The 26,774-nt window shown below is 44.0% G+C and overlaps 1 protein-coding gene across 1 annotated transcript in view; it reads left to right on the top strand.

Moving 5' to 3' along the window:
• The window catches only part of SASH1 (SAM and SH3 domain containing 1), a 185,217-nt gene that overhangs the window by 77,542 nt on the left and 80,901 nt on the right, over positions 1–26,774 (top strand). Inside the window, exons 3-4 of the mRNA XM_065888739.1 lie at positions 12,442–12,492; positions 12,616–12,665. Coding sequence (XP_065744811.1) covers positions 12,442–12,492; positions 12,616–12,665 — 101 coding nt within the window. The remainder of the gene's footprint in view (positions 1–12,441; positions 12,493–12,615; positions 12,666–26,774) is intronic.

Genomic DNA, 26,774 nt, shown 5'->3' with positions numbered 1-26,774 from the left:
TTCCCATGAGTGACTTTAGAAATCACTAGAATGTAAGCTCCATGAAGGCAGCAACTGTCTTTTTTCACTGTTTTATCCTTCTTGACTAGAACAGTGCTTAGCGTACGGTGTGTGATCAATAACTTTTTTTGTTTTGCGGTACGCGGGCCTCTCACTGCTGTGGCCCCTCCCGTCGCGGAGCACAGGCTCCGGACGCGCAGGCTCAGTGGCCATGGCTCACGGGCCCAGCCGCTCCGTGGCATGTGGGATCTTCCCGGACCGGGGCACGAACCCGCGTCCCCTGCGTCGGCAGGCGGACTCTCAACCACTGCGCCACCAGGGAAGCCCAATAACTATTTTTTAAATTAAGGAGTGGTTAGATGAAAGAGCAAATGAAGAGACACGGAGAGAAATTAAAAATAAGTGGGCCCCGTTTAGTTGCTTTCTGTGACTTTTGTCTCAGGTTTATCGATCCCAGTCAGCAACTAGATGTACCCAGAGTATCTCTTGGTGAGTGTGGATCACTGCACATTGTTCTCACAACAGTGAGATTGGATGGGCCATCCAGAGGCGCTGGATGTTGTGCGTATCCACCACTGGGAAATGCAGGTGCCATTTGTCTGTTGGTCTTCATAAGCCAAGTCCTGCTAGTAAAATGAAACATTGAATTACACAATTTTTTTTTTTTTTTTGGCTGCACTGCACGGCTTGCGGGATCTTAGTTCCCCAACCAGGGGTCGAATCGACCCCAGGCCCCGGCAGTGAAAGCACCAAGTCCTAACCACTGGACCGCCAGGGAATTCTCTCACAACTTTTTTAAAAGGGTGATTAAAATGTCTTCATGACACTGTGTCTTTAATATTTACATTTATATGACATGGCATACTTGTGTTAACTTTGTTCGTAGTAAAAGGTGCATTCTTCTGCCGTGATGCATTTTATTGAAATGATGTATCATCAGGCAATGGTTTAGGTCTTATTCCTACCTGTCTTCAAGATGCTTGGTGCATGCTATGTACTCAACACTGTTAAAGTTGTAGCCTGAAAGATCTAGTATATCATTTCCTAAGACAGTTTAGAAATTAAAGAATCATACTGCCTTGTTGTTTGAAATGAGGCATGAGAGTACCAAGCTTGACACTGTTAGATTAAAATTATCCCTGATTTTAACCCATTCATCTAACATTCGCTGACTCTCCCCTGTGTTTCAGCATAGTCATGATTCGAGATGTCAGAACTCACCCTGCTTTCTCCCCAGACTGAGTTCTGCCCCTGTCCTGGGTACTTGCAGTAGATAGGAGGATGTGCATTGCATGAATGTCCCCTTGGGAGGTCCCTTGGTTTTCACTAGGGGATCTCAGGCCTACCTCCAGCTTTGCTGAAATTAAAGCACTTGTGGGACAGTTCTGCAGGGGCGTGGCTTGTGATGTTGGTTAGTGTGATATAGTGTCCTCTCTGCCAGAAGCCAGAGGAGAAATTCTCATTCTCACGATGGATAATGTCAATCTAACCGATCATGTCTCCTTTGCATTAAACATTAGAAGCTTAGCCCCAAACGTGTGGTCTGTCTTTAGTGTAGAATCCATAACCTGAATTTTGGGAACTAACCTAATTCGTGGACCAGTTTTACCGCACAATCTTGATTTTTCTCCCCTTTGTATCGTTGACATTAGTTTTTTAACGTTATCAGGCAATATTGCACTTAAGGTTTATCAGGCATTTTAAGTCACTTTTTGGAATGTGGAGAGGTCTAATAAATGTGTAACAAATGCTTAGAGAACGTGGACTAATGCAGCAAGGAGACTCAGTTGCCACAGAGCAGTAATGGCTAGGTTGGAATTGCCACTTTTGGTTTCTTATCAATGCTTATAGAAATTCACTGATCTGTTCATTATAGTTGGGTTTTAAGGCTGCAGTTAGTATAATAGCGTTCAACTGTGAAAAAAAAAAGCTTTTTCCTCGGAACATTTCTTCTTTGATGCGGTGGGATGAGAGTAGTTTTCCATTCACTTTCACTCATTAGAAAAAATTTGATATGCTGGGCGGTGAGCTTATTTACAGGAGCCTGAAAATGACCAACGTTTCCTGTTTCACCTATGAACGATTTAGGTAAAATAAGATATGACAACCTGTGCAACCGAATTTAGAACACACAGACCACTACAGATTTTACCCTAAAAGTGATTCAGTACCCTAACGTGGTCTTTTTAAGTTCTTATAGGTCTGAGTTGTAGATCTTTTTGAGAATATTTGTTGAATTGCTTTTACTTACCGATCTAACTCTGCAACCCTAAAGAAATCTTAAAGCATGAAAATACATGTCCCAATCAGTAGGACTGGAATGAAAAATTAATGGAAGAGTCAGAATTACTGGCAAAGTAATCCAGTTTAAACAAATCAAACCAATAGATACCCATTAAGCTCCTCTCTTGTTCAGAAAGTAACAGCCATGAGGAGAGGGACCCTCGTCTTGTTCATTGCTGCCTCCTTAGCACTTCACATGGGGCTTGGTCCATAATAAGTGCTGAATAGTTTTTGTTGGACTGTGAGACTGTGTGTGTGTGTGTGTGTGTCTGTCTGTATGTGGGTACAATGAATCCCCGTTAAGAAGGCATTTACAGGGCTTCCCTGGTGGCACAGTGGTTTAGAGTCCGCCTGCCGATGCAGGGGACACAGGTTCGTGCCCCAGTCCGGGAAGATCCCACATGCCGCAGAGCGGCTGTGCCCGTGAACCATGGCCGCTGAGCCTGCGCGTCCGGAGCCTGTGCTCCGCAACGGGAGAGGCCACAACAGTGGGAGGCCTGCGTACTGCAAAAAAAAAAGAAAAAAAAGGCATTTACAGTCTAGTTGAGGGAATACGATGCAAATAAGCGAGCAGAAGAGTAGCTACATGTAGGGAGACCCTCAGGAATGGCATTTAAGGCACAGTTGGGCAGCGAAGGTTTAATGGGAGGTGGGTTTGTAGATGAAGGATGACTAGGGTTTGGGTGGAAAGGAAACAGAAGTGAAACTACTGGGACAGCAAGCACTTAGGGGACATTGGACCCAGCACCCGGTCTCTAAGACATTGGACCCAGCACCCAGTTTATGATCCAGCCTGTCGGTCAAATGGCCTCTCCTTCAGAAATGTGGACTTTATCCTGTTGGTATGGTGTTTCCACATTTTGGGAAAATTTTGGAACAGAGAAAGGACACAGAGTACAAAGCAGTGTGCTTCTCGAAGTGACATGAGCAAACGGATCACCTGGGGATCTTGGTAAAATGCAGATTTTGATTCAGGAGGTCTGGGGTGGGGCCCAAGACTGCCGTTCTAACAAGCTTCCAGAAGCACTTTAAATAGCAAGGGCATAGCATTAGGATTTCAAGAAGATTTAATGGACAGTAGTGCTTGAATGGGCATGACACTGCTCCATCCTGGGGTTTTAGAGTCCAAAAGGAACTTAAAGATAATCAAATGGTCCATTTCTCTTTCATTGCCATTGGAAAAAACAAATAAAATAAAACGGAGGTCTAAAGTGGGAGCCGGACTGGAACTCAATTCTCCTGGCTTGGCGTCATCACCTCCCACTCTCCTGTGCAGCGTGGTCCAGGTCTGTGAGGGGAGGACTGCAAAGAAGCTGGGGTCTGTGGGAATGGAATGGGTTGGCTGGGATGCAAGAAGCCATGTGAAGGGAGAAGCAGCAGCTCCTAGTAGCTGATGTGATGGGGAGTGAGAAAACACCCAAGAAAACGTTGAGGTTTAAATCCTGGGAAAATGAACACGTGCCACACTGATGGGTTGGAATGGAGGAGTCAGACAACAGGGGAGGAGACTCGGCCAACGGGAGGTACCACCACTTCAGTCTTCTTGTCAAGTGAGAGATGCCACATGCGTCTTAAAATCGACCACCAGCAGCAACTTTGCCCAGCAGTTCAGAGCTTGGTTCCCTCCATTAATTGAACACATTAATAACAGCATGTGGCGTTTCACTTGTAGCTGAAAGTTGTAAGCGCTCAGTCCTTTCACTTTTTTCGAGGCCTCCTTCCTGTACCCAGGATGGAGGAGGAGAACTTGATGCCAAGCAGAGCTGGTGGGCGCCTGAGGTTCTTCCTCTCTGCTTTTGGAATAGGAGAGGGGTTTAGCCTTCCTGCTTTTCCAGCTGTAAAGTTCATTTGGCTTCCAGCTCTGCCACCATTAAGGGAGGGAGAGGTGTGGGTTTCCACAAGAACGTGGAAACAAAGTTGGGGTGAGGATGAGGGCAGGATACTGGCTTTCCTGGTCCTACTCTGCCCTGAGTGGGTTTTTGACGCTGGTGTATTGCACAGTGGGTTGTAGCACTTCAGAGTGAAAATGTAGCCTATCAGGGTCAGAACCTTAGTTTTCTATTTGACCCATGCCCTACTGGTGTGACCTTTGTGTGTGTGTGTGTGTGTGTGTGTGTGTGTGTTTGGGCACACGTGCACATGCCCGAGCTGGTGAAAGCACACACGTGCTCTCATGTTTTGGTTCTGGTTTTGGTTCTGATTTTGGCAAACCAGTGATTTCATCTTGAAACATTTGTTCGTTTTTTTGCTTCTATGTTAGACGTAATAAACATTTAGGGAACTATTTCCAGAAATTGTCCAAGTTGATAAGAAATGGATTTGAGGTTTTCTCCCCTAGTAATTTTGTCATCTGATTCCTTTCTAAAAAAAACTGTATGATACTATGGTTTAGTCTCTTACATTCAAATTATGAATATGAGATTATTTCTAAAATCATCCTGGACCTTTATTATTAAACATAAAATTCATCCATAGCTTTATGACACTAGTTATTAAAACTTTTAACACTTGAAGAATTTTAAACAGGGCATGGCCTAATTTGAGAAATGAAGTTTTGATATTTCTTAAGTTTTAACTTTTGAGATAAAACTAAAATTATCAGATTTAATTTTTTTTTTTTTTTTTTATGCGTTACGCGGGCCTCTCACTGTCGCGGCCTCTCCCGTTGCGGAGGACAGGCTCCGGACGCGCAAGCTCAGCGGCGATGGCCCACGGGCCCAGCCGCTCCGCGGCATGTGGGATCCTCCCAGACCGGGGCACGAACCCGTGGCCCCTGCATCGGCAGGCGGACTCCCAACCACTGCGCCACCAGGGAAGCCCCAGATTTAATTTTTTAGAATGGTTATTATGTTTAAAAAATACAAACTTAATATGTGCTTGAAAATATGTTAAAAATTCAGAAATACAGTGGCCTTTGCAGGAACTATCATTGGTGTTTAGGAATGCTTTCAGATGTTTTCTCATATATTTATAAACATATACATGTAGATAATTTTAAAACATATATAGGATCTGGAGATTGCAGTTTAAAATTTTTAATTTTTATAACTAACTTTATAATTTTTAATTTTTTTTTAAATTGAAGTATAGTTGATTTACAATGTTTCAGGTGTACAACAAAGTGATTCAATATGTTATATATATATGTATGTATATACTTTTTCAGATTCTTTTCCATTATAGGAAAAGAATTACAAGATACTGAATATAGTTCCCTGTGCTGTACTGTAGGACCTTGTTGTTTATCCTTTTTTTTTTTTTAAACATTTATTTATTTTTGGCTGCTTTGGGTCTGTTGCTGCCTGCAGGCTTTCACTAGTTGCGATGAGCGGAGGCTACTCTTCTTTGAGGTTCTTGGGCTTCTCATTGTGGTGGCTTCTCTTGTTGCGGAACACGGGTTCTAGACACACAGGCTTCAGTAGTTGTGGCGCACGGGCTCAGTAGCTGTGGTACACGGGCTTAGTTGCTCTGCAACAAGTGGGATCTTCCTGGACCAGGGATCGAACCGTTGTCCCCTGCATTGGCAGGCAGATTCTTAACCACTGCGCCACCAGGTCCCTATCCGTTTTATATATGGTATTGTGTAGCTGTATCCCAAACTCCAGATTTACCACCTCCATCTTTCCTGTTTGGTAACCGTAAGTTTGTTTTCTATGTCCGTGAGTCTCTTTCTGTTTTCTAAATAAGTTCATTTGTATCTTTTTTTAGATTCCACATATAAGTGATATCATATGATATACTTATGTGTTGATATCATATTATAAGTAATCATTTGTTTTTAAATTTAAATTTGTTTAATTTTGAAACCTTTTTTCTTCATTTCTTACTATTTATAATACTATTATTACAACTTAAAAAATAATTGAAGTATAACTGACATACCCTCCGCCACACCTCTCCCCCCCTCAATGCTGCCAGTGCTCAAAGCCAAACAAACTTTACAGTTGGAAAAGCAGGAGGGGTAAACATCGTGTTAGTTTCAGGAGTACAACATAATATTTGATATTTGTATGTGATATTTGTATGTATGATAATTGCAAAATTATCACCACTGTAAGTCTGGTTTGGAGATTGTATTTTTAAGCTGATTTTCCATTGTTAGAAAAAGAAATAATAAAGGCAATGCAAGATTACATGCTTGTAAAAAGCGGCAAAGAGAATAGAAGTGTAGATCCTCTCAGACCTTTTCCTGTGCACATACTTACATGCACCCATGTTGGGCAGTATTTATATTTTGCTTTGGCTTTCTCTGTTCATACTTCATTAAGTTAGGGAGGTTTCCTTAAGCGTTTGTAATTTACAAACACTAAGAATTTGTAATGTTAATGATATTTGTCATTCTTAACTAAGGCATACACGTGTTGCTTAGTGATAAACAGTTTAATTCATAGGTCAAGTTCCATACATCCACCTTCTTTTTAAATTTTTTAAACTTTAACTAAGCTATGATACCCTAACCTACAGTTACAGGTTCAGGCTCAGCTTCCAGTGCTGTGTGGCTCCCTGGATGTCCATATTGAACATGGACCAACATTTGCAGTTATTTCTCATAAAATACTGCTCAGAATACTCTGTCAAGAGCAAAGTCAATGAGCATATCATACTCAAAAAGTATTAGGATGATAGATTTATACCTGGGAAACAGTAGTGAGTCCTTCTCTAATGAACTCTGTGGTTGTGTTCAAGTTGGAGTGTGTTTCTTCATGTTCTTTTGCAACATTTAGATGGAATATCTAAATTTGTTGAAAGTGATTTTTTTTTTTTTTTTGCGGTAACCAAAGAAAGTTTTCCAGTGCTAGGAAAGAGTCGAATTCTTGATAATTGAGCCATTTGCTCAAGACTGAGCCACAGTTAGGATGTAAGAAACCCTGGTAGGTAAACCTTAACATTGAAAATTGTGAGGGAATTCCCTGGCAGTCCAGTGGTTAGGACTCCATGCTTTCACTGCAGGGGGCCCGGGATTGATCCCTGGTGGGGGAACTAAGATCCTGCAAAACAAAAAAAATTGTGATATTTCATGATACGGTGTGTGGGATTTTCTTCAAAGTAAAAGGGTGGAGCTGAATTATGGGTGAAGGTATAGATGAAATAAAGTTGATCCTGATGAGTAGATAATTGTTGCCGCTAGGTAATAAGCATTTGGGAGGTTGTTATATATACTGTTCTCCTTCCTTTTGTATATTTGAGATTTTCTATAGTAAGTTTGAAATAAGAGACAAATAATAACTGTAGCCTAAAACACTGTGATACTTCAACTTTAAAAAAAAATTCAATAGTGCTTTACAATTTTCAAAAGTTTCACACACATGATGTCATACAATACCATTAATAACTCTTTTTCCCTCCTACCCCTCTATTGCCCCTCCTCCCTTCCCTCTCTCCACTGGTAACCACTAGTTTGTTCTGTGTATCTGTGTCTGCTTCTTTTTTGTTTTATGTGATAAGTTCAGGATGAAATATATTGCCATGATATGCTGCTTGAGTAAACTCTATAAAAATCACAAAAGAATGTTTCAGGACATTGTCAAGAATAAATAGTCTCATCTCATTCCTGGTTTCAAAAACTTACCTGAACTCCCATCTCCTTGGCAGTCAGTATGGTGGACTGTAGTTTCCAAACAGCCTTAATGATACCTCTCATCCCAGTGCCCTTCTTACCATGTGACTTTGACCCTCCTCCAAGTGAGAGATGGGGCTCGGACTCTTGCCTCCGGAAGGGCTTGTGGGTCCAACAGAAGTGACACTGTATGAGGCTATGTTATAATAGGTAATACATATACATATATCTATTCTTTTTCAAATTCTTTTCCCATTTAGGTTATTACAAAATGTTGAGGAGAGTTCCCTGTGCTATATATAGGCCCTTTTGGTTATATATTTTATTTTAACTTTTATTTTATATTGGAGTATAGTTGATTAACAATGTTGTGTTAGTTTCAGGTATACAGCAAAGTGATTCCGTTATAGATAGTGTATTTGTATATGTGTATGGATAATGGAATCACTTTGCTGTACACCTGAAACTAACACAACATTGTTAATCTATACTCCAATATAAAATAAAAATTAAAGAAAATAAATTGTAACTTTTCTTAAAAAAAGGTAATACACTTCTGCCTGGTTCTCTTGGTATTCTCTCTCTGGAAGCACCCATGTATTAGGTGTTCAGCTGATACCTCCTGCTTCAGTCCCAGCTGTTAGCCAGCATCAGCCTTCAGACATGTGAGTAAGTGAGCTTTCTGATGATTATGGCTCCAACCATCAAGTCACCCCCGCCCCCTTTGAATCTTCCCAGCTGAGGAAGACATCATAGAGCAGAGATACGCCTTTTCTTCCGTGCCCTTCCTGAATTCTTACCTGCAGAATCTGTGAGCAAAACAAAATTCTTGTTGGTTTATATAACTAAGTTTGGGATGATTTGTTACACAGCAGTAGCAACTGGAACAGTCAGAATGTGTTAATGAGAGACAGAAGAATCTTATTTCTCAGGGATCATCACTTATCATAACATGCCCCAAAGATACATACATACTCAGTGATTTTGATGGTATTCACAATTTTTATGACTTCCATCAATGTGATGACTTCCAAATCAGGAATTGTATTGTAGACCATCCATTAGTCCCAGAATAAAGTAGTTAGTGGCTGGGCAATCAGGTGTATCTCTTTAATTCTTCTTACTCCACCTCCCCGCTTCATCAGGACTTCCTTCTGCTGGAGCTCCAGAACCATGGCTTCCTGCCCCTTCTCCTCATTACACTGGTTGAATTGGGAGCAGAGAAGGGGCTGGCCTAATCTGGGGACTGGACAGGGAAGAGGGATGTCAAGGAGCCTTTCTCTGCCCATTCTTTTTTTTTTTTTTTCCCCAATAGTTCTTTTAATTTTTTAAAATTGAAGTATAGTTGATTTACAATGTGTTCATTTTGGGTGTACGGCAAAGTGATTCAGTTATTTGTGTATATATATATATATATATATATATATATGCTTTTTCAGAATCTTTTCCATTATGGTTTATCACAGGATATTGAATATAGTTCCCTGTACTATACAGTAGGACTTTCTTTATCCACTTTATTTATAGTAGTGTGTATCTGTCAATCCCAAACTCCTAATTTATTCCTCTTCCCCTACCCCCTTTCATAACTGTAAGTTTGCTTTGTGGGAGTCTGTTTCTGTTTTGTAAATAGGTTCATTTGTATCGTTTTTTTTTTTAGATTTCACATATAAGTGATATCATAGGATGTTTGACTTTCTCTGTCTGACTTACTTCACTTAGTATGATAATCTCTAGATCGATCCATGTTGCTGCAAATTCTCTGCCCATTCTGACCTGAATCTGTCCTTCTGAATTACGTAAGCAATACCCTTTATTGCTGTACACAGGACTGGTGTTCCTTCTGCCTGACTCTGTCACACTTTTTCATTTCACACTGTGCTGTGAAAAAAAATCTAAGTTTTTTAAGAGGTAAACAGAATAAAAAGTTGTCCAGCACTTTTTCCTTAAGTGTGTATGACATATTTTCAAGATTTGTTTCATGCTCTGTACGTAAGGTGTTTTATCCAAGTGTACGTCGGAACACCTGCTAGCTTTAACTCTTATTTGTAACGTTCCATTTCTTAGGCTAGATGGTAGGTCCACATGGGTTTCATCACATTCGCGAGAACATGATAGAATGATAGTCTTTTGTATGTTTGTCATTAATACCATGTGACATCCATCAATGTCATAATGATGGAATTTTGCCCATAGTCCATTCTGTTTTCTCACCAAACATCGTATGGGTCCTTAACTTAGTGGATAATTTTACAAGCTTCTCCTCAATTGTGTAATATTTTTACTTTAGGATACGTTTACTCTAAGAAATGCCTCTTAACAATGATGGTCATCTCTCCTTGAGAGATGAAATTAATAATGTTTGCTCTGAACAACATTATTTTGTGGCATGTTCTGGGGAAAAAGAAGAAAAAAACCCACTAGAAACATCATTGTGCAAGATCTCCTGTTAAACATATCCTGTTCCTGGTAAAACAGATGTTCTGCATGGAAACAATCACTGGGTCCGTTATTTTAATGGGGTGAATTTTAATACATTGTATATCAAACTATACACCCAACCAATTTCCTAAGTAGCTACAGCACAGTCAAATGTCTATTATAAGTGACAAACTAACATGTGAAAATGAATTGTTTAGAATATTAGTTCCAGATCATCGAACATTTAATATGATTGGTAACAAGCATCAGTTTTGTATGCAGGAATGGGTACATTTTGCATAATATACCGTAAACATTGTGTTTATGGTGTGGAGTAACAAGTGATACACTCAATAAATAAAATTTATTAGAAAAGTGCAGATAAAAATGTACAATAAAGGCAGGTAATTTCCTATCATGGTCTACGTTACCGAGTAATGTAGAGACTCAGAGTATGAAGAAAGTTAAGAACAGAGGAGGGGAAGAGAGTCGAATCAGTTACTTTGTGTTGATGGTTATGGAGTTAGAGGGACCATTTCAGAGGAACTAATAGAGCAAGGTGTGTCAGAATGCCGAGGCTTCCATACCGACTCCTGAACAGGAAGACTTAAGATGAAAAAATTGCAAGCTGTACCTTTGCTTACCTCCTGCTGTTTACGTTTGTAAATTTCTCTATGCCATAATGCTCAGAGGTTAGGTATCAGGGCATCCTGATTGGTTTCTAAGCACCAAGAACCTCTGAAATACACATCCCCTTTGTTGATTGCACTTGAGTCTGACATCATACCAATTGGGCTTGGAATGTAACTCAAACATTTCCATACATTGTTTTGCAACAGAATATAAATTTGATCATTATAAACAAAGGTGGCAATAAAAACCAGGAGGATGTTAACCAAAGAGAAGTTCATTGGGGCTTCACACCCACTCTGATATTTTTTCATAACAAGTAAGGTCCTGGGACTGGAGATGAGTGGGTTGCCAGTCCATTAAACACTTTTTCAGTGTTTAAGAATCATCCTGTTCTCAGATTTAATCACCCCAATGCATTCATTTTATCTTCTTTATTTGTACTGGATTCCTGTTACCTTGTTTACATTTATACTTTCACTCCGAGTTACACTTACGTTACTGTTTCATTGCTAGGTTTTAAAATATTGATCTAGATTTGCAGTTGTGCTAATGCTGAATTAAGCAACCTGAAAAAAAATGAACAATTAGATGCAAGTGAGAATTCGTAATTTGCATGATCTGCCCCCATTTCCTGAATGTTAGCTGAGACCAACAAAACAGTCTTCATATGGTGCACATACAGAGGTGAAGAAGATAGCAATCATTAAGAACCCAATAGGATTATTGAAATACTCATAATTAATCTGATAGTTCAGACTTGTACAACATTAGTGATATTACTCCTTCCTCTAAAACTGCCCATCATCCTGCTTAGGACTTGCTGATCAGCCGGGGACCACCCTGGACTTGGATGACACTTAGATGCGAACCTCCGCTTTAGCACCTATTTAGATTTAAAATTTTTCTCTACTTATGAAAAATTATCAGTGCGGTGCTCTGTGCTCTATTTACTAGTATAACTCTCATTTTCTTACGGCATATTCTAACACTTCTAATAGTGTAATTATCCTGTTTTGTTGTCAAAGCTTATTTCAATATATTATTTTTTATCACAGGTAACAGGTTTATCTCTCTTTTTTTCTTTCTTTCTATCTCTCTTTTTTCTTTCTTTTTTTTTAAAACCATAAAATGCGTGTTATACTCTATGACTTTATCTCTAAAATTGTTTGAGTCCTCTGCCTCTTCTTTATGACTGTATGGCACAAATGGATCATAGTAAATTCTGTGTCCTGATGACGGTCTAATCACATCCAGAGCATCATTTCACCATTAACTCTTAGTACCCTTCAGTTAGATTGTGCTTTTTTCTTCTGCAGTAAAATTATCAACAGTGTCAAGTGATGAAGTTTGGAAAACAGTTCAATTTTAAAAGGGTATGGCTCTCATTTTAAAAATAGTTTTTCCAGAAAATCTGTTTATCTCCTCCATCTATTCCCACCGTACCCTAGCATTTTCCAAATCCCCCCATCTCTTCTTACACAACTATTTGTCTTCTGGTGTGTGCCACGTTTGGAAGTCTCATTAAACCAGCATCTGTTCTGTTTTAGGAGAAACCCGAAGCCAGCCCAACGTCACTTCAGCTGCGGTCCCAGATCGAAGTAAGCACAGTGACTTTAATCATCTATTTTTGCTTCCGTCCTTTTTTTTTAAGTGGTCTTATGTGCAAATCAGATGAAGCCTGCTGTTCTGCCTGCACTGACACTGTGAATCTTCTCTCCTAGGAGTCACTGGGCTTCAGTAGCACCGTGTCAACACCAGAAGTGGAAAGAAAGTAAGTTTTCTTCCTTCTGTCCAGGAGCAGAATTTCTAAGGTGTCTTTTAGGTCCATCCTGAGGGACGTGAAATGGGTGATCATAATATTGTGTATGTACTACAGAGCTTGATGTCCTTTTCCTTACATGGGGTGTGTGTGTGTGTGTGTGTGTGTGTGTGTGTGTGTGTAGATGGATGAGTGTGTTTCGTAATTCAACTGGTGATGCAGAGGATTCTGCAAAGCGTTAATTGATTTTACACTCCTTATGGTAAGTGAGCTTAAATATCTGAAAGTGAGCATGGAGAAAAGGAAAGGACAGCTGAGTCAACCAGAATGGTTTTCTTCTTTTACACTGGTTTCTGATATAGGATGAAAGTCATAAAGAAGCAAGGTACAAAAATAGAATACATTCCAGAATAAAACGGTGATTACAATACCCTCTATGTACCTTGCTTTGGTGGGTGACCTTAAAACAGAGATAAATGCTTGTGACAGATTACAAAGGCTCACTACCCTTTCCTGTTAAAGGTAGTATGTTTGCCTCCTTGTCCTAACTTGGACCCTGTAATTTTTACTCTCATGGAAGATAATTCTATGTTACATCTTATATTTCCAGTATTTCTTTTTGGCCAGTTAAAAACAAAACAAAGCAATTTTTTTTCCCCTATAACCTTTCCCTCTTCTACTTTATTCTATCATAATTATGGTAGAATGTTCTCTTTATGGTTTTCTGAGGTAAAGAACTTTTGAGAAAGTCCACATCTTTAAACAGACACTTCCTCTGGCACAGAGCCACTCATACTGTTTCAGGCCAAGAGAGGCGTAGAAGTGGTTTAGGCATCAAGTATTTCTGGAATGAAAAGCACACGTTAGGCGAGCGTGTGTGTGCTTTATAGCACAGCTCTGCGTAATCCATCCACGTGTGTGTGCTGCTGGCACAGACGCGGCTTCCAGGAGGGAAGGCTGCTGTGTGCCAAAGCTTCGGTTCTCACTAAGCAGCTTTGGATCAGGCCTGAGGAATGTTAGGGGTGATGAGCAAAAGGAAACCAAGGCCTTTGCTCACTCAAGGTTGGAAGGTAAATGTGCAGTAAATAGGAATTTCCTTTGTCTTAGTTGCATGTATTCTCCCAGGAACTTAGTAGCGTGGAGGCTGAAATAGCCAAGAGGGCTGAGTTGACATGGATTTTGAAATTGGAGGTGCGATGGTGGTGTTGAACCGAGTGTGGGCAGAAACACTGAGTGAAGGGGCTGTGGGCTTTTCTGACCTGGTTTGCTACATAAATGGCATGATTCAGGCTGAGAACTCAGGTGATCTCTCAGACTCTCTGAATATTTCAGTGGGCAAGAGATGTTTGCCTTTCCTCCTAAGAGGAAGTGACTCACCAGGTCACCAAATTTGTACTAATCTTATTTAGGCTGGGTATTTCTCCTTCCCCTCAATTGTGGGTAGTCATTCTTTCTGTGTTTATAACCTCCACTTAGTAAAATGTGGCATGACGCTTGTGGCCCAGAGAAAGACTGACAGCCTCCTGAGGTTAACAATTTTGAGACACACACACACACACACACAAAGACACACACACACACACACACAGAGACACACAGACACACAGACACACACACACACACAGAGCTGCTGACAAGCCCCAACCTCCCATCTGTAATACTACCGCTCTGCTTCTGTTAAATTAAATAGTTTATTTAAATTTAGTTGTTTCTAAAGAATTTGAAAAGTTCAATCCATTTCATCCTCCACTTCCCTTTAAATGGTTTTCGAAACAATGACACTTTTTTTTTAATTAAAAAAAAAAAACTTTTGAAAAGTTTTTTAACTTACAGAAAGGTTACAAGAATTGTGTGATGAACTCCCATATAACTTTTACTTAGACTCACCAATCTGCATGCTTGGTCTCTCTCTCCTACACACATACACACGCTTGTGTAATATCATTAATTTTTACTGTTACCTCACTAAGTTGCATACCTCATGACCCTCACTCCTAAATACTTTACCATGTATCTCTTAAGACAAGGACAATCTTACAAAAACCACAATATAATTACCAAATTAAAAAATTTAATATACAGTTAATATTCAAGTTTCTCTAGTTGTCGCAATAATAATTCTTATAGCATTTGTTTTTCAATCCAGCACTTAAAAAAAAATTACTCATGGCATTTACATGTCATGTCTCTTGCACATTTAATCTGAAAGGTTTTCTTGGCGATATTTTTTGAGAGTGTAGGCTAGGTGTCTTGTGAAATGTTTCTTGATCTGGGTTTTTTTTTTTGTTTCTTGTTTTTTTTTAAGATTCAGGTAATGCATTTCTGGTGCTGTGGCCTCTACAGTGCATTACATCGTGATGTCAGTTTGTCCCATCGTTGGTGATATTAATTCTGATCTTTTGGTTAGAGTGATGTCTGTCAGGTTTCTTCTAAGAAGTTACACTTTTCTCTTGTAATTAACAAATATTCTGTGGGGAGGTAATCTGAGACTATGTAAATGTCTTGTTCCTCATTAAATTTTTACCTAATGGTTTTAGATTCTTTTAGTGATTCTTGCCTGAATCAGTTTTTACTGTGGTGGCTGCAAAATGGTGATACTTTTTTTTTTTTTTTTGCCTTTTTAAACATGAGGTATCACCCTGGATGTTCAAGGTCAGATTATAATCTGAGTAGGTTTGATGTAGTGTTTATATTGAATTATTTGTATTTTTCTACTTGAAAATGCAAGTACTTTGAAATGCAAAATCCTGCTATTCTTCAAGTGAAAATCCTTGCTGGTAACTTTGCAAGCCCTGGTGGACGACCTGGCGGACGACCTGGCAAACCAGTTGGTTGTGTCTGGTGAGTGTCTGCAGAGTATCTGCCAACCAAAATATCCTTCTGAGTCAGCAGTGTTGTTTTATTGGCAGATGGTTTCTCCTACTTTTTATTCAAAAGGCAGGAGAACTCAGTAAACAAAAGTGGACAAATCCAAGAGCAGCACCACCTTAGAAGCAGAGGCATAGATGATGGCAGCAGTAACAGGGGAGCCAAGAGGTTGATGCGCCCTTCCGAATCCAGTCCCCCCTCTCCCCACAGTGGTCTCAGGGGCCTCAGCACCCCTGCCCTCCCTTCTCCCCCAGTTAAACCTGTTGTAAGAAAAGTATTAGGCATTAATTATGATGCAAATGTCTGTTTTCTAAAAAATACATCACCTCTCCCAGTAATACTTTGCATTTCACAAGGTTTAAAGTTTTAAGTTACGGGAATATAACTCTGGCAAGAAAACACCCAGGAGGTGGGTTTTGTTGGGGGAGACCAGCAGTGAGAATTCTAATACACCTGACCTGACAGCACCTGGGTAGCCGGACAAGTAGGGGGCTGCTTGGGCTCTATTTGGCTTGGCCCATCTGGCATCTAGATGTGCAGAGCCTGCATGGTGAAAGCAGGGATGGACGGAGGGATGGATGGGGAGAGAGAGAGAGAGAGAGAGAGAGAGAGAGAGAGAGAGAGAGAGAGAGAGAGGGAGAGAGGGAGGGAATGGACCTGCCAGCCGCCCCCCTCCCAGCCCCCTTCCCAGTGTGACAGAGTCCCCATTCATCCTGATTTTCTTACAGTCCGTGGGCCCTCCATATGCTTTCACTGAAAATATAATAAAGGAGGCCAAAGGAGCTTTAATTTGAACCTCTTCTATTTATATCTATTTGCATTGCCTGTTGATGAGACTATCCACTTTATTACACCAATCTTGGATTTGTGTTGACTGGTTGAAAAGGTGAATGTTAGTTAAAATTTTTGTTACTCAAGAGTAACTGAGAGCAAGCCATTTTTGTTGGAAAACATCTTTGTAACTGTACCTATTCAGAGTGGGTGTGGGCAGGGAATGTGGTGCCTCCATCCCAGTTCTGTAAGGATGGAGCCGTCAGCCACGGCAGTGCCTCCCACCCCAGGGAATTCTGTATGGAGAAAAACCAAGAGACATTCTGTGCTTTGGATCCTGGCCCTATTAGTTAAGATGCATACCTAAGGAATAATTTCAGTGAGCCCAGATTCTTGCATCTTCTCATACATAGAAAGCCACTAAAATAATGAACTTGAAATGTCTGGGGTTTTTTTGGTGATTAGTAGTAATCTTTTGATGTTCAACTATGTGTTTTTTTTCTCAGCCAAAAAAAATTTAAAAATCCTATATATCCTGGTTCCTCCCTTGTCTCTTAGGATCCGTTCCTCAGAGCTCTCTGAGAGGCTGTCCCCTGGGCTATAGTCTTCAGAAAGATCTCCAAATAAAACTTAACTTGCAACTTTTATGTTGTGTGTTTTTCTTCAGTCAACAAAGTTTAGTTACAGGTAACAGAAAACCTGACAAATAGTGGCATAAACTAATACAAGTTTCACTAGATACATTCTTGTTCATGGGTAGGTCCAGGGCTGGCACTGTGGCTCAAGCAAGCCTTCAGGAACTCAGACTGTCCTTTCCCTTTCCCTTTCCCTTTCCCTTTCCTTTTCCCTCCCTCCCTCTGGTTTTAAAATGCTGCTGCATCTTCCAGCAGGGAAGGAGAAGCAGGGTAAAGGGAAGAAGGTAAAAGGGCAGAAAGCCAAAGGCACTTCCCATGCAAAGCTTTCCTAGAAACCCTGTACGACACACTCCACTTTACCCTACTCATTTCTTCATGCAGCATCTGTTCCCAGAGCACCAGCTGTGAGCACAGGGCACTGTTCTGGGTGCTCTTATTCCCATTGACAAATGCAGAAACGGAGGCACAGAGAGGTTGATAAATTGCCCAAGGCGACACAGCTAATATGTGACAGATCCCAGATTGGCTCCCACTTAAGAATTCATGCTCCTAACCACTAAGGTCTAATTCCGAAATGCCTGTAGTTGTACTGCTCGTGCAGATAGAGAGGTGAGAGGTGAATTGAGTTCATGAACACTATGTAAATAGCAGCCGTTAAAACCTCCACTTTGGTTTCCCTCGGAAGTAGGAACAAGTTTTATTCTTATATAAGGCGGGTCTCTCATTTATCTACAGAGGCAGGAAGGTCCAAAATAAATCTCAAAACTTCACCTTAGCCAATATTTATAAACTCTTTTCTACTAAGTCTTTCACTAGAGTTGAAAATTCTCTGATTTCGTTTCCCTTTCTTTCATTACCTGTGGTGAAAAAGCCCAAAAAATATAGTAGCATGATGGAAGAGGAAGATATAATAAAAGGGAGGGAGCTGTGTTCTGTGGTCGGATAAAATGGTTAGAGTTTATAAATATTCTGTGCAAGCATTTATTCCATTTGGCTTTGCTTCACTCTCGGAAGTGTTTCATCCGGCAAGCTGGTGACTCTTCCTTTGGCCGTGCCACATGGCATGTGGGATCTTAGTTCCCCGACCAGGGATCGAACTCGCGCTCCCTGCATTGGAAGTGTGGAGTCCCGACCATTGGACCGCCAGGGAAGTCCTGGTGACTCTTTGGAAGGTGTCAGCTTTCCTTTTTTCCCCCTCAAAAATCTGTCTTCCCCTCCTCTTTCCTCTAGACTCCAGGGAAGAAGCCCCAGCAGGCATTCATGTGTCCCCTTTGGTCCACCCCCCCCCCCCCCCCAACGCTGTGTCACCTGCTACCTACTCTCCAGATTGCTTGCGTCCCATCATCCACCCTCTGCCTGCCTGGATGCCTCCTCCCTCCGTCTGCTCCAGGTGGGTGGAGCTCCTGCAATCTGTCAGATGGGCCATATTCTCCCGCGGACGCTGAGCCTCTTGATTGCAGCTCCTCTGGTGTGGTGCCCTGTCCCCTACTCTCACCGTCCTCCCCACCCCCCTTACCTGCGCAAGCTCTATTCAACCTTATTTTTATTATTTTTGGCCGTGTAGCATGTGGGACCCCTGCACTGGAAGCGCCGAGTCTTAATCACTGGACTGCCAGGGAAATTCTTCCATTCAACCTTAAAAGCTCAGCTCTGGTCTTGCCTCTCCCAGAAGTCTTCCCTGATTTGCAGATGGAGGTGAAGCGTCCCACTGCTGGACTCTGTAACCCCTGAGCTCTCCTGCTGCTGTTGCAGTGGACTGCACTTGTGGGTGCTCCTATGTGGTGACTGTGTGTGTGTGTGTGAGTGTGTCAACTCCCACGCTAAGGCCAGGATCTTTTACATAAAAGGCTTTCAGTAGTGTTGGATACATGCGTGACTGGGTGGGTGAGTGTACACTGGTACGTACCACTTCTTCTCCACCCCATGAGAATCTCTCCATCCTCCCAAACCACAATTGCATTTCTCTCCCCTCCTAGTTGCTAAACTTTTCCCCTAAAGCTGGACTCTTCTCTTCCTTCCCTGCTGAGATGCTCTTTCCAAGGTCCGAGGCCCCTCCCCCTCACAGATGCTTGTTGCATTTGGCACTGATTTTCCCTTTGGTCACGCTGCTCTCTCCGCCCTTAGTGTCCATGACTCTGTGGTTTCCAGTTTCTCCCCCGTCACTTTATGCCCACTCTTGGCAGCTCCCTTCTTCCCTGCCCACCCCTTACTCTGGTTGTTCCCCTGGAGCTTTCATCCAGCCTGCAAGTTCTCCCAAGATACCTACCCCACCCGTGGCTTTGAACTACTGTCTTGGGCATCCACGTCAAATCTACGCCTCTCCCTCTGCACCATCCCCCCATCTGGTGACCTGCCTGTTTGCAGTCCTTTTTATTTTTTTATTTTTTGCGGTACGCGGGCCTCTCACTGCTGTGGCCTCTCCTATTGCAGAGCACAGGCTCCGGACGCGCAGGCTCAGCGGCCATGGCTCACAGGCCCAGCCGCTCCGCAGCATGTGGGATCTTCCCGGACCGGGGCACGAACCCGTGTCCCCTGCATCGGCAGGCGGACTCTCAACCACTGCGCCACCAGGGAAGCCTGAGCCTTTACATCTTATTCCCGCTCTTCTTCCACAATTCCAGAACCTAACTGCCAAACCTTGTTGCTCTCTCTACTTCTATAACTCTCCCTTGTTCCCCTCCTTTTCATCTTCCCTGCTCCACGTGAGACCTTTAACACTCTTCTCATGAACTGGGAAAGAGCATCCAGGGAGGTACTCCCTAAAGTACAGTTAGGCAGTTAGGTCCCGTCACACTGAGAGAGGATGCTGAGATCCCCTCAGGGACACTTAGAATTTAGGATCTCTGCAGGTTTTCACCTTTGTGATCAAAACCCGCCCCCCCCACCTCCTCCTCCCCCCTCCCCCACATAGAGCACCAGCTCATCTTTACTGCTGCATCTCCCAGTTTCCCAGCCACATGACCCAGTTCCAGACCCAGGGGATGCTCTTGTTTCCAAATGCCTCCTGGGTTGTCTGGAGTTCCTGCCTTGAAAGCATTTCCTTCTTTTAAGTCCTGTTTTAAGGACTGCTTCTCCTTGAATGCTTTCTCAGTCCCGTCACCGGCTGTATTCTTTCCACCTCTTGGAATCCAGTAGCAATTTTGTGTGGATTTGATGTCCCTTAATGTACTGTCACAGATATCATCATCATCATTGTTGTCAACATTATAGCACTGCTTCCTGGGTTATTTATGTGTATTGGGCACTGGTGCTAGTCACTTTTATTGTATGTTATCATTTAATTTTTCATGAACTCATTGAGATACGTACTATTTTTGAGGATAAGTACCTTGCCTAAGGTCCCAGAGCAAGAGACAAAAATCCTAATCTGGTCGAAGTGCCGTTATAGCCTTGGGGTTAAGATGCCTGGCCTGAAAGCGGATTCTCTGGGTTCATAGCCAGGTGCTTTCTTCCAACTCTTCAGCTCTTGGCTAGTTACTTACCTTCATATCTACAGATTCCACAACTATAAAAAGGATAACCATTTACAGTACTGGCCTCAGTCAGCTATCAAGCATCTAATAGGCGCTCAACAATCTTGTCTGTTATCACTGTCTGTTCCGTCTGACCCAAGTTCATGCCCTTGCCCCTGGCTCTAGCCCCTTGAGCACTTTTCTAATCCCACCCAACCCAGCATGATCGTGGGCTCCTTGAGGCCATGAACTCATTCTCTTCCTCTCTTTGGATTTTCTTTAATATTGAGAACAGTGGTTTGCATAGAGCAAGTGCTCATTAAATACTTGCATCAAATTTATTAAATGCCCCCAGTACTTGGAAGTAAGATTAAAACTGGATTATCTCCAGGACCGGAATTACAGAAGACCTACTTTGGTCTCACCTGTTAGCTAGCATATGCTAGTGTCTCCCTAAAATGATAGCAGTGTCATATGAAGTCAGTGCTTTCTGCTCGTGAATATTAGGATTAAAAAGACACCTGTTAAAAGCATTTTAAAAAACATGTAGTGGAGAGAATGGTAGTTTCCACAGATCCCCAGATCTCTTTCTAAGAGCTGCCCCTCTCCTTCGCACCTGATTCCATTCTGCAGTCTTGTTCAAGTTGGGCTCCACATACTATCTCCAGATAAAGGTATGATATGGAGAAGCACACAAAATATTAATTTTAAAAATCCTGAAAATGTTTTAAACCTGCCATTTTGTTGGGAAAGTACACTTGTTTTATTTTATTCTTAGTAACAGATTTATTGAGATATAGTTCACATACCGTACAACTCACCTGTTAAAAAGTATACAAGTCAGTGGGTTTTAGAATGTATATTCGCAGGGTTTTTGCGACTGTCACCACTGTCAGTTTTGGAGTATTTTTGTCAATTCAAAAAGAAATCCTGAAATGTGTAAGAAATTTCAGAAGTTCTTTTTGAAGTGGGACCTCTTCCTCAGTCAGCTCGTCCCCAGCACCTGGGCTTGAGGAGAGGGGCTCAGGCTTCATCCGTTTGTGGAAGCCCCCTGAGGGCAGGGGCTGAGGCCTGTAGTCACGTGGACTCCTGTGTGACGGGCCGGGGCTCTCTTTCTCATTGGTAAACGTGAGCTCTAGAAGCCCACAGGCACGGCGATTGGTTATCAGTCGTCCTTGGGAACAGACGAGAGTCAGTGAGAACTGCTGGTGAGGCCCGCGAGTTCGCTTGGAAACCCAGGTCAAGCCGTGTCCCCCGGAGCCGAGACTAATGCATCCCGTTTCCACATCCTGTTCGTGGCAGAGCTGTGGGGTGTGGAGGGGAACGCCACTACTTTCCCGTGGGGAAAGAGCACGTGTGGGGAGTGCAGCAGCCTTGTGGAGGCACGTTCGTGAATGGCTCACAAGTCGGTTCTGCCCGGTTCAGGTGGGTGTGTCCCCACTGTCCCCCCGCCCCAGGAAAGGGAGGTGGGTGCTCGTGGCCCATTAGAGCAGCACCACAGGCGACTCGGGCCCCCAGTGTCTGGTCCTTGGAGCTCACGGGGAGGAGGGGGCGAGGTGAGACAGGCAGACAGCAAACTTAAGTTTCAGAAAATAAGTAGGCTGCGCGAAGAGCCAGGCGTCAGCGTATGTATTCTGTATTCCTTTGCTTTAATCAGTTGAGCGGTAGCCATCTGCCAAGGCTGTGGACATGAGGGCAAGGTCACTGTCCAGGGGCTGGGCTTCCAGTCTGTCTGTGATTGTCACCCCTCCAGGCTTCAGCTCCCAGTGACACGGCAGTGAGTCTGAGTCAGGGGGTCTCCGGGTTCCTTCTAGCCTGGGCCATCGCTCATTTTCTGACCCATTCGGAAGCATGCCGGGCACCGGCCAGCGTTGCACGGACTCTCCGCGTTCACTGTCGCTCATGTCAGCTTTGGTGTTGGACAGAACCTGAGCCTGAATTTAAGCTCTGCTAGTTGTGGGATTTAAATTCTCCAAGCCTCGGGTTCCTAATCGATAAAACGTGCAGGATAAAAGCTCCTTCCGAGGGTGGTTGTGTGAAATACCCAGTGCTGTGCCTGTCTAGGTAGGTGCTGTTCTCTCCCCAGCCGCAGAAGGTAGGGTGCTGCCCTGCACGGCAGTGCACCTGTGGTTTCCATCCTGCGTCTCAGTAGACGGTGCCAGACACGCAGCTCGTAGTGGCCACGGTTACTTACAATGCACCTCTCCCCCATGAGCTTTCCTGTCCTTTCAACGCCCCGAAGATAGGAGGGTGGGGGAGGGCTGGGAGACAACCACCGCTTTCACAGAGCCCGTGCGGTCGCAACGTGCTGAAATATGTGTTTGTGTGGGCCGCACACGTGTGTGCTCCATCGCACAGCATATTTGAGGGGCTCAACATTCCAGGACGCAGGGGCTCCAAGTAAGAGCAGCTGTGCCAGAATCCTCCACCTCAGCTGTTTCCCTCTGAAAACTCTGTGGCCCCGAGCTCCGTCTGGTGAGGGAGCCTCCAGCTGACCCAGCCCAGCTTGAGTCCATGTGCCTGGGCTGCATCGAGTGACCGCAGGAGGTATTTAGCACGCAAAGGTGGCCACTGTTGATTGTCTGTCCTGCAGGAGAGGTGACCGGGACCCTGGGCCGGGGAGAAGGGGGGCTATCAGTAAATAAATAGCATTCCTTTCCTAGCAGGAATAAGGGAGGACCCATACCTACAACTTGTGTGTGTGAATCCTCCTAACGAAACTATAATGTAGATGGTAGTTGGCAGTTAAGGAAACCGAGGTTTAGAAAGACTAAATGACACACCAAGATCACGAGTCCAAACCTTGGTTGAGGCAGTGGTGGAATTCCAATCCAGATCTGTTTATCTGCCTGCGCCAGGCCTTTATCATAGACTCCACCACCAGGACCACACAAGGATGGATGCACTTAGGGAAGACAAGTGATGGGCTAGGCCTCTAGTGAAGTTTAATTGAATAAGCACTTTTCATGTTTCGGCCGTATGGACAAATATGCTAGGCCCTGGAACGATGGACAGGATAGGAAAGGTCGCCGTCCTCTGACACCCCGAAGAAAAGGCACAGTGATAGGATATCCTGTGTGCACAGTGCCGAGGGACTGGAGGAGGAGGGACCGCCCACCCCTGCAGGGAGGGGCGGGGCCGAGAGCCACATAAATTCCCCATCCGTCAGGGTTCTGTTGGAGAAGCAGAGGTTAGGATCACGTCGTTATAGCATTTTGACCTCGTGTGTCTAGGGGGGCTGCTCCCTCTTTGTCCGGTGATGTGGCCTGAAGTCCGCAGGACTGGCACTTGGGGCAGAAATGATGTGGGAAAGTGAGGAGAGAGGACAGATTGCCGCCTGCAAGGATGGGCTGAAACCCAGTCACCTTCACTACCGCCCGGCAAGCTCCAATGTCAGGAACCTGCAGGAGGAGCTGGCGTCCTTCCCCGGGAGGGAAACAAGCCATAGGCCCAGGATCGGAGACCCCGAGGAGGAGACTGGACAGGAATGCGAGCACTGCAGCCCAGCTGCTGCCCTGCCACTCAGTGACCCAGGGGACACGTGACGACATGTGTTGGCCTCAGCAGGGCCTCATGCCCTGCACTGACCCTGAAGCCCAGAAAGAAAACAGCTACCACACCGCTTCTGCTTTGCGCATCTCACGTGAAACATCTCACGTGGCCCACGCTGACCCAGTTGGGGGAGGGGAAACGTAGTCCAGCTGAGCTAAGGTGATGGACTGCAGACCCACCACAGCTCCCCAAGTCAAGGCTCAACCCCGCCCCGACCTTCTCAAAAAGCTTTGTCCAAATAAAACCTCACAGTCAGGATAACGCTTGAAGCACATCGGCTGCTTGTTTTAGCTTAGTGTATTCTGTATTCTCTTCTGAAAACCTTGCTGGCAGTACTGCTTTCCATATTTTGGAGGTGGTGGAGTAGAAGGATACAAGGAGGGGGTGGAGAAGGAAGGATGGGGAACGTGTTTCCCATTTTCTACCGGGTTACAACAGTGGTTCCAAGCACATCCGCGAGGCAGAGTCCGCTGGAGAGTTTGTTGAAGACAGACCCTCGGGCCCCGCCCAGCCCCAATGAATTGGATTCTCCAAACGTGGAACTCTGGAGCCTGTAACAAGTTTCCCAGGAGGTTCTCAAGCAGCAGCTTGGCTTTATGAACTCTGCCAAAACCTGTTTCTCGTCAGGTGGATTGAAGCTCTGTGCTTCTCCACACCTCAGTCACCAGTGGATCCCGGGGCCGCTCAGATGACGCTGGTGGATGTCAGTTATCGTCATGGTGTCCCTGGCAGTGCTGCCTGGTGTCCGTATCATCTCTAGCAGGTGCTCGTGAGTCACTTCAGATAAAGCCACAGAATCAGAAGGAGGAAGGATGTGAAGCAATCCTAGAGCAAAGTGAGACCAGCCAGAACTACAAAGTTCAGGGAGGAGTCGGCAGCCCCTTAATGGCTTTGAATGTGGAGGGCACGAGGATGTTACAGAGGAGATGTGTGGGGATCTAAAAATGAGATCTGAATGGTGGCGGATGTTAACTAGACTTACTGTGGTGATGATTGCACAATATATATAAATATCGTATCACTGTGTCGTACACCTGAAACTAACATAAGGTTATACGTCAATTGTACCTCAATTAAAAAAATGAGATCTGAGGAGATAGGAAAGCTTGAGTTCCCATTTTCATAGCATTTATAACATCCAAAAGTTTTTCATCAGCTGTGTCTTGAAGGAATTAAAAGTGAAAAAAAAAAAAAAAAAAGGGCTTCCCTGGTGGCGCAGTGGTTGAGAGTCCGCCTGCCGATGCAGGGGATGTGGGTTCGTGCCCCGGTCCGGGAAGATCCCACATGCCGCCGAGCGGCTGGGCCCGTGAGCCATGGCCGCTGAGCCTGCGCGTCCGGAGCCTGTGCTCTGCAACGGGAGAGGCCACAACAGTGAGAGGCCTGCGTACTGCCAAAAAAAAAAAAAAAAAAAAAAGAAAGAAAGATTGTGTCAGTGGTGACTGTGGAAAGGACCCGATCCTTTGTGCTGCCAGCCAGGAGACATAGGGCTGGCAGGTGGCTCCCACGCCCCTGTCCTAGAAGGTGGTTGGTCCCTGTGCCTCCAGCACGTGATCAGGAAGGGCCCGGCATGCCCGCGGCTCTTCCAGCTTTGGCCTTCAGAGGCGGCTTCACTGACTCCCCTGCTCCCTTCCCAACAGCTGACAGAAGAAAGGCTGGCAGCAGCCCTGGACCCCACATCCCTCCCCAGGTTCCTCTGTGTCCAGATGGCACAGCGGCCAGTGTGGCCGGCGTGGCTTGGGTGATGGTGAATGGGAGCCACTGTTTGTTTCCACTGAGAAAGTTCTGACCCGCTTCCGGAGCCATCACCATGGAAACAGACTGACGAGGTCATTGAAAGGAGCCTCTTTTCCTCCTGTCTCCCCATCCTGAGGCTCTGGCGCGTAGGGGCCAGCTCTTTGCAGCCTGGCTTTCCCTGCTGGTCCATGCAAATTTGATAAGAATACCAAAGGGTGGTTTTCCTTACTGTGCCAGCATCTGCTGGGATAAATTACCCCATATGCACCCTGTACCAGGCAGAGTGGTACAGGGGCCATTGCCACACCCGTTCCTGAGCTGGGGCCTGCGTCACGCATACTGATAACCAAACGGCGTTCCAGAGGAGCAGGCAGGTGCTTCCCTGTTGATCCAGCCAGCCTCAAATCTCAGCCACGTTTCCTTGCAGAAAAACCTTTCTTGGACCACATATTTATTACACATATGCAGTAAATTTTAAAGGGGAAATAACTAGAAGGAAGGAATAATTGTGCTCTATTTACGGAATAAACAGCAGCCATTAAAAATGTAAACAAAGCTACTTACAGGTTTTTTTGTTCTCATTTTATAAAAACTAGCTTTTGTGGTGAAAATAATGTGATAAAATCCTGTTTTGTTTTATTTTGGTTTTGACAGTAATTTAGTAATTCTGAAGATAATAAAAACCTAAATAAAATATAAAATTTGGGACTTCCCTGGTGGCACAGTGGTTAAGAATCCGCCTGCCAATGCAGGGGACACGGGTTTGAGCCCTGGTCCGGGAAGATCCCACATGCCACGGAGCAACTAAGCCCGTGAGCCACAACTACTGAGCCTGTGCTCTAGAGCCTGTGAGCCACAACTACGGAAGCCCGTGTGCCACAACTGCTGAAGCCTGCTAGAGCCCGTGCTCTGCAGCAAGAGAAGCCACTGCAATGAGAAGCCCGCTCACCTCAATGAAGAGTGGCCCCTGCCCACCACAATTAGAGAAAAGCCTGCACGCAGCAACGAAGACCCAACGCAACCAAAAAAAAAAAAAAAGTTCGCATCGAGGTCGTTAAAGGAAGGCATTGGTTTTTACTATTTACACCAAAACGAGAATGAACAGAAGT

Source organism: Phocoena phocoena, chromosome 12, assembly GCF_963924675.1.
Source record: "Phocoena phocoena chromosome 12, mPhoPho1.1, whole genome shotgun sequence".
NCBI classification, from domain to species: domain Eukaryota; kingdom Metazoa; phylum Chordata; class Mammalia; order Artiodactyla; family Phocoenidae; genus Phocoena; species Phocoena phocoena.
This window is presented reverse-complemented; position numbering and strand designations above follow the sequence as displayed.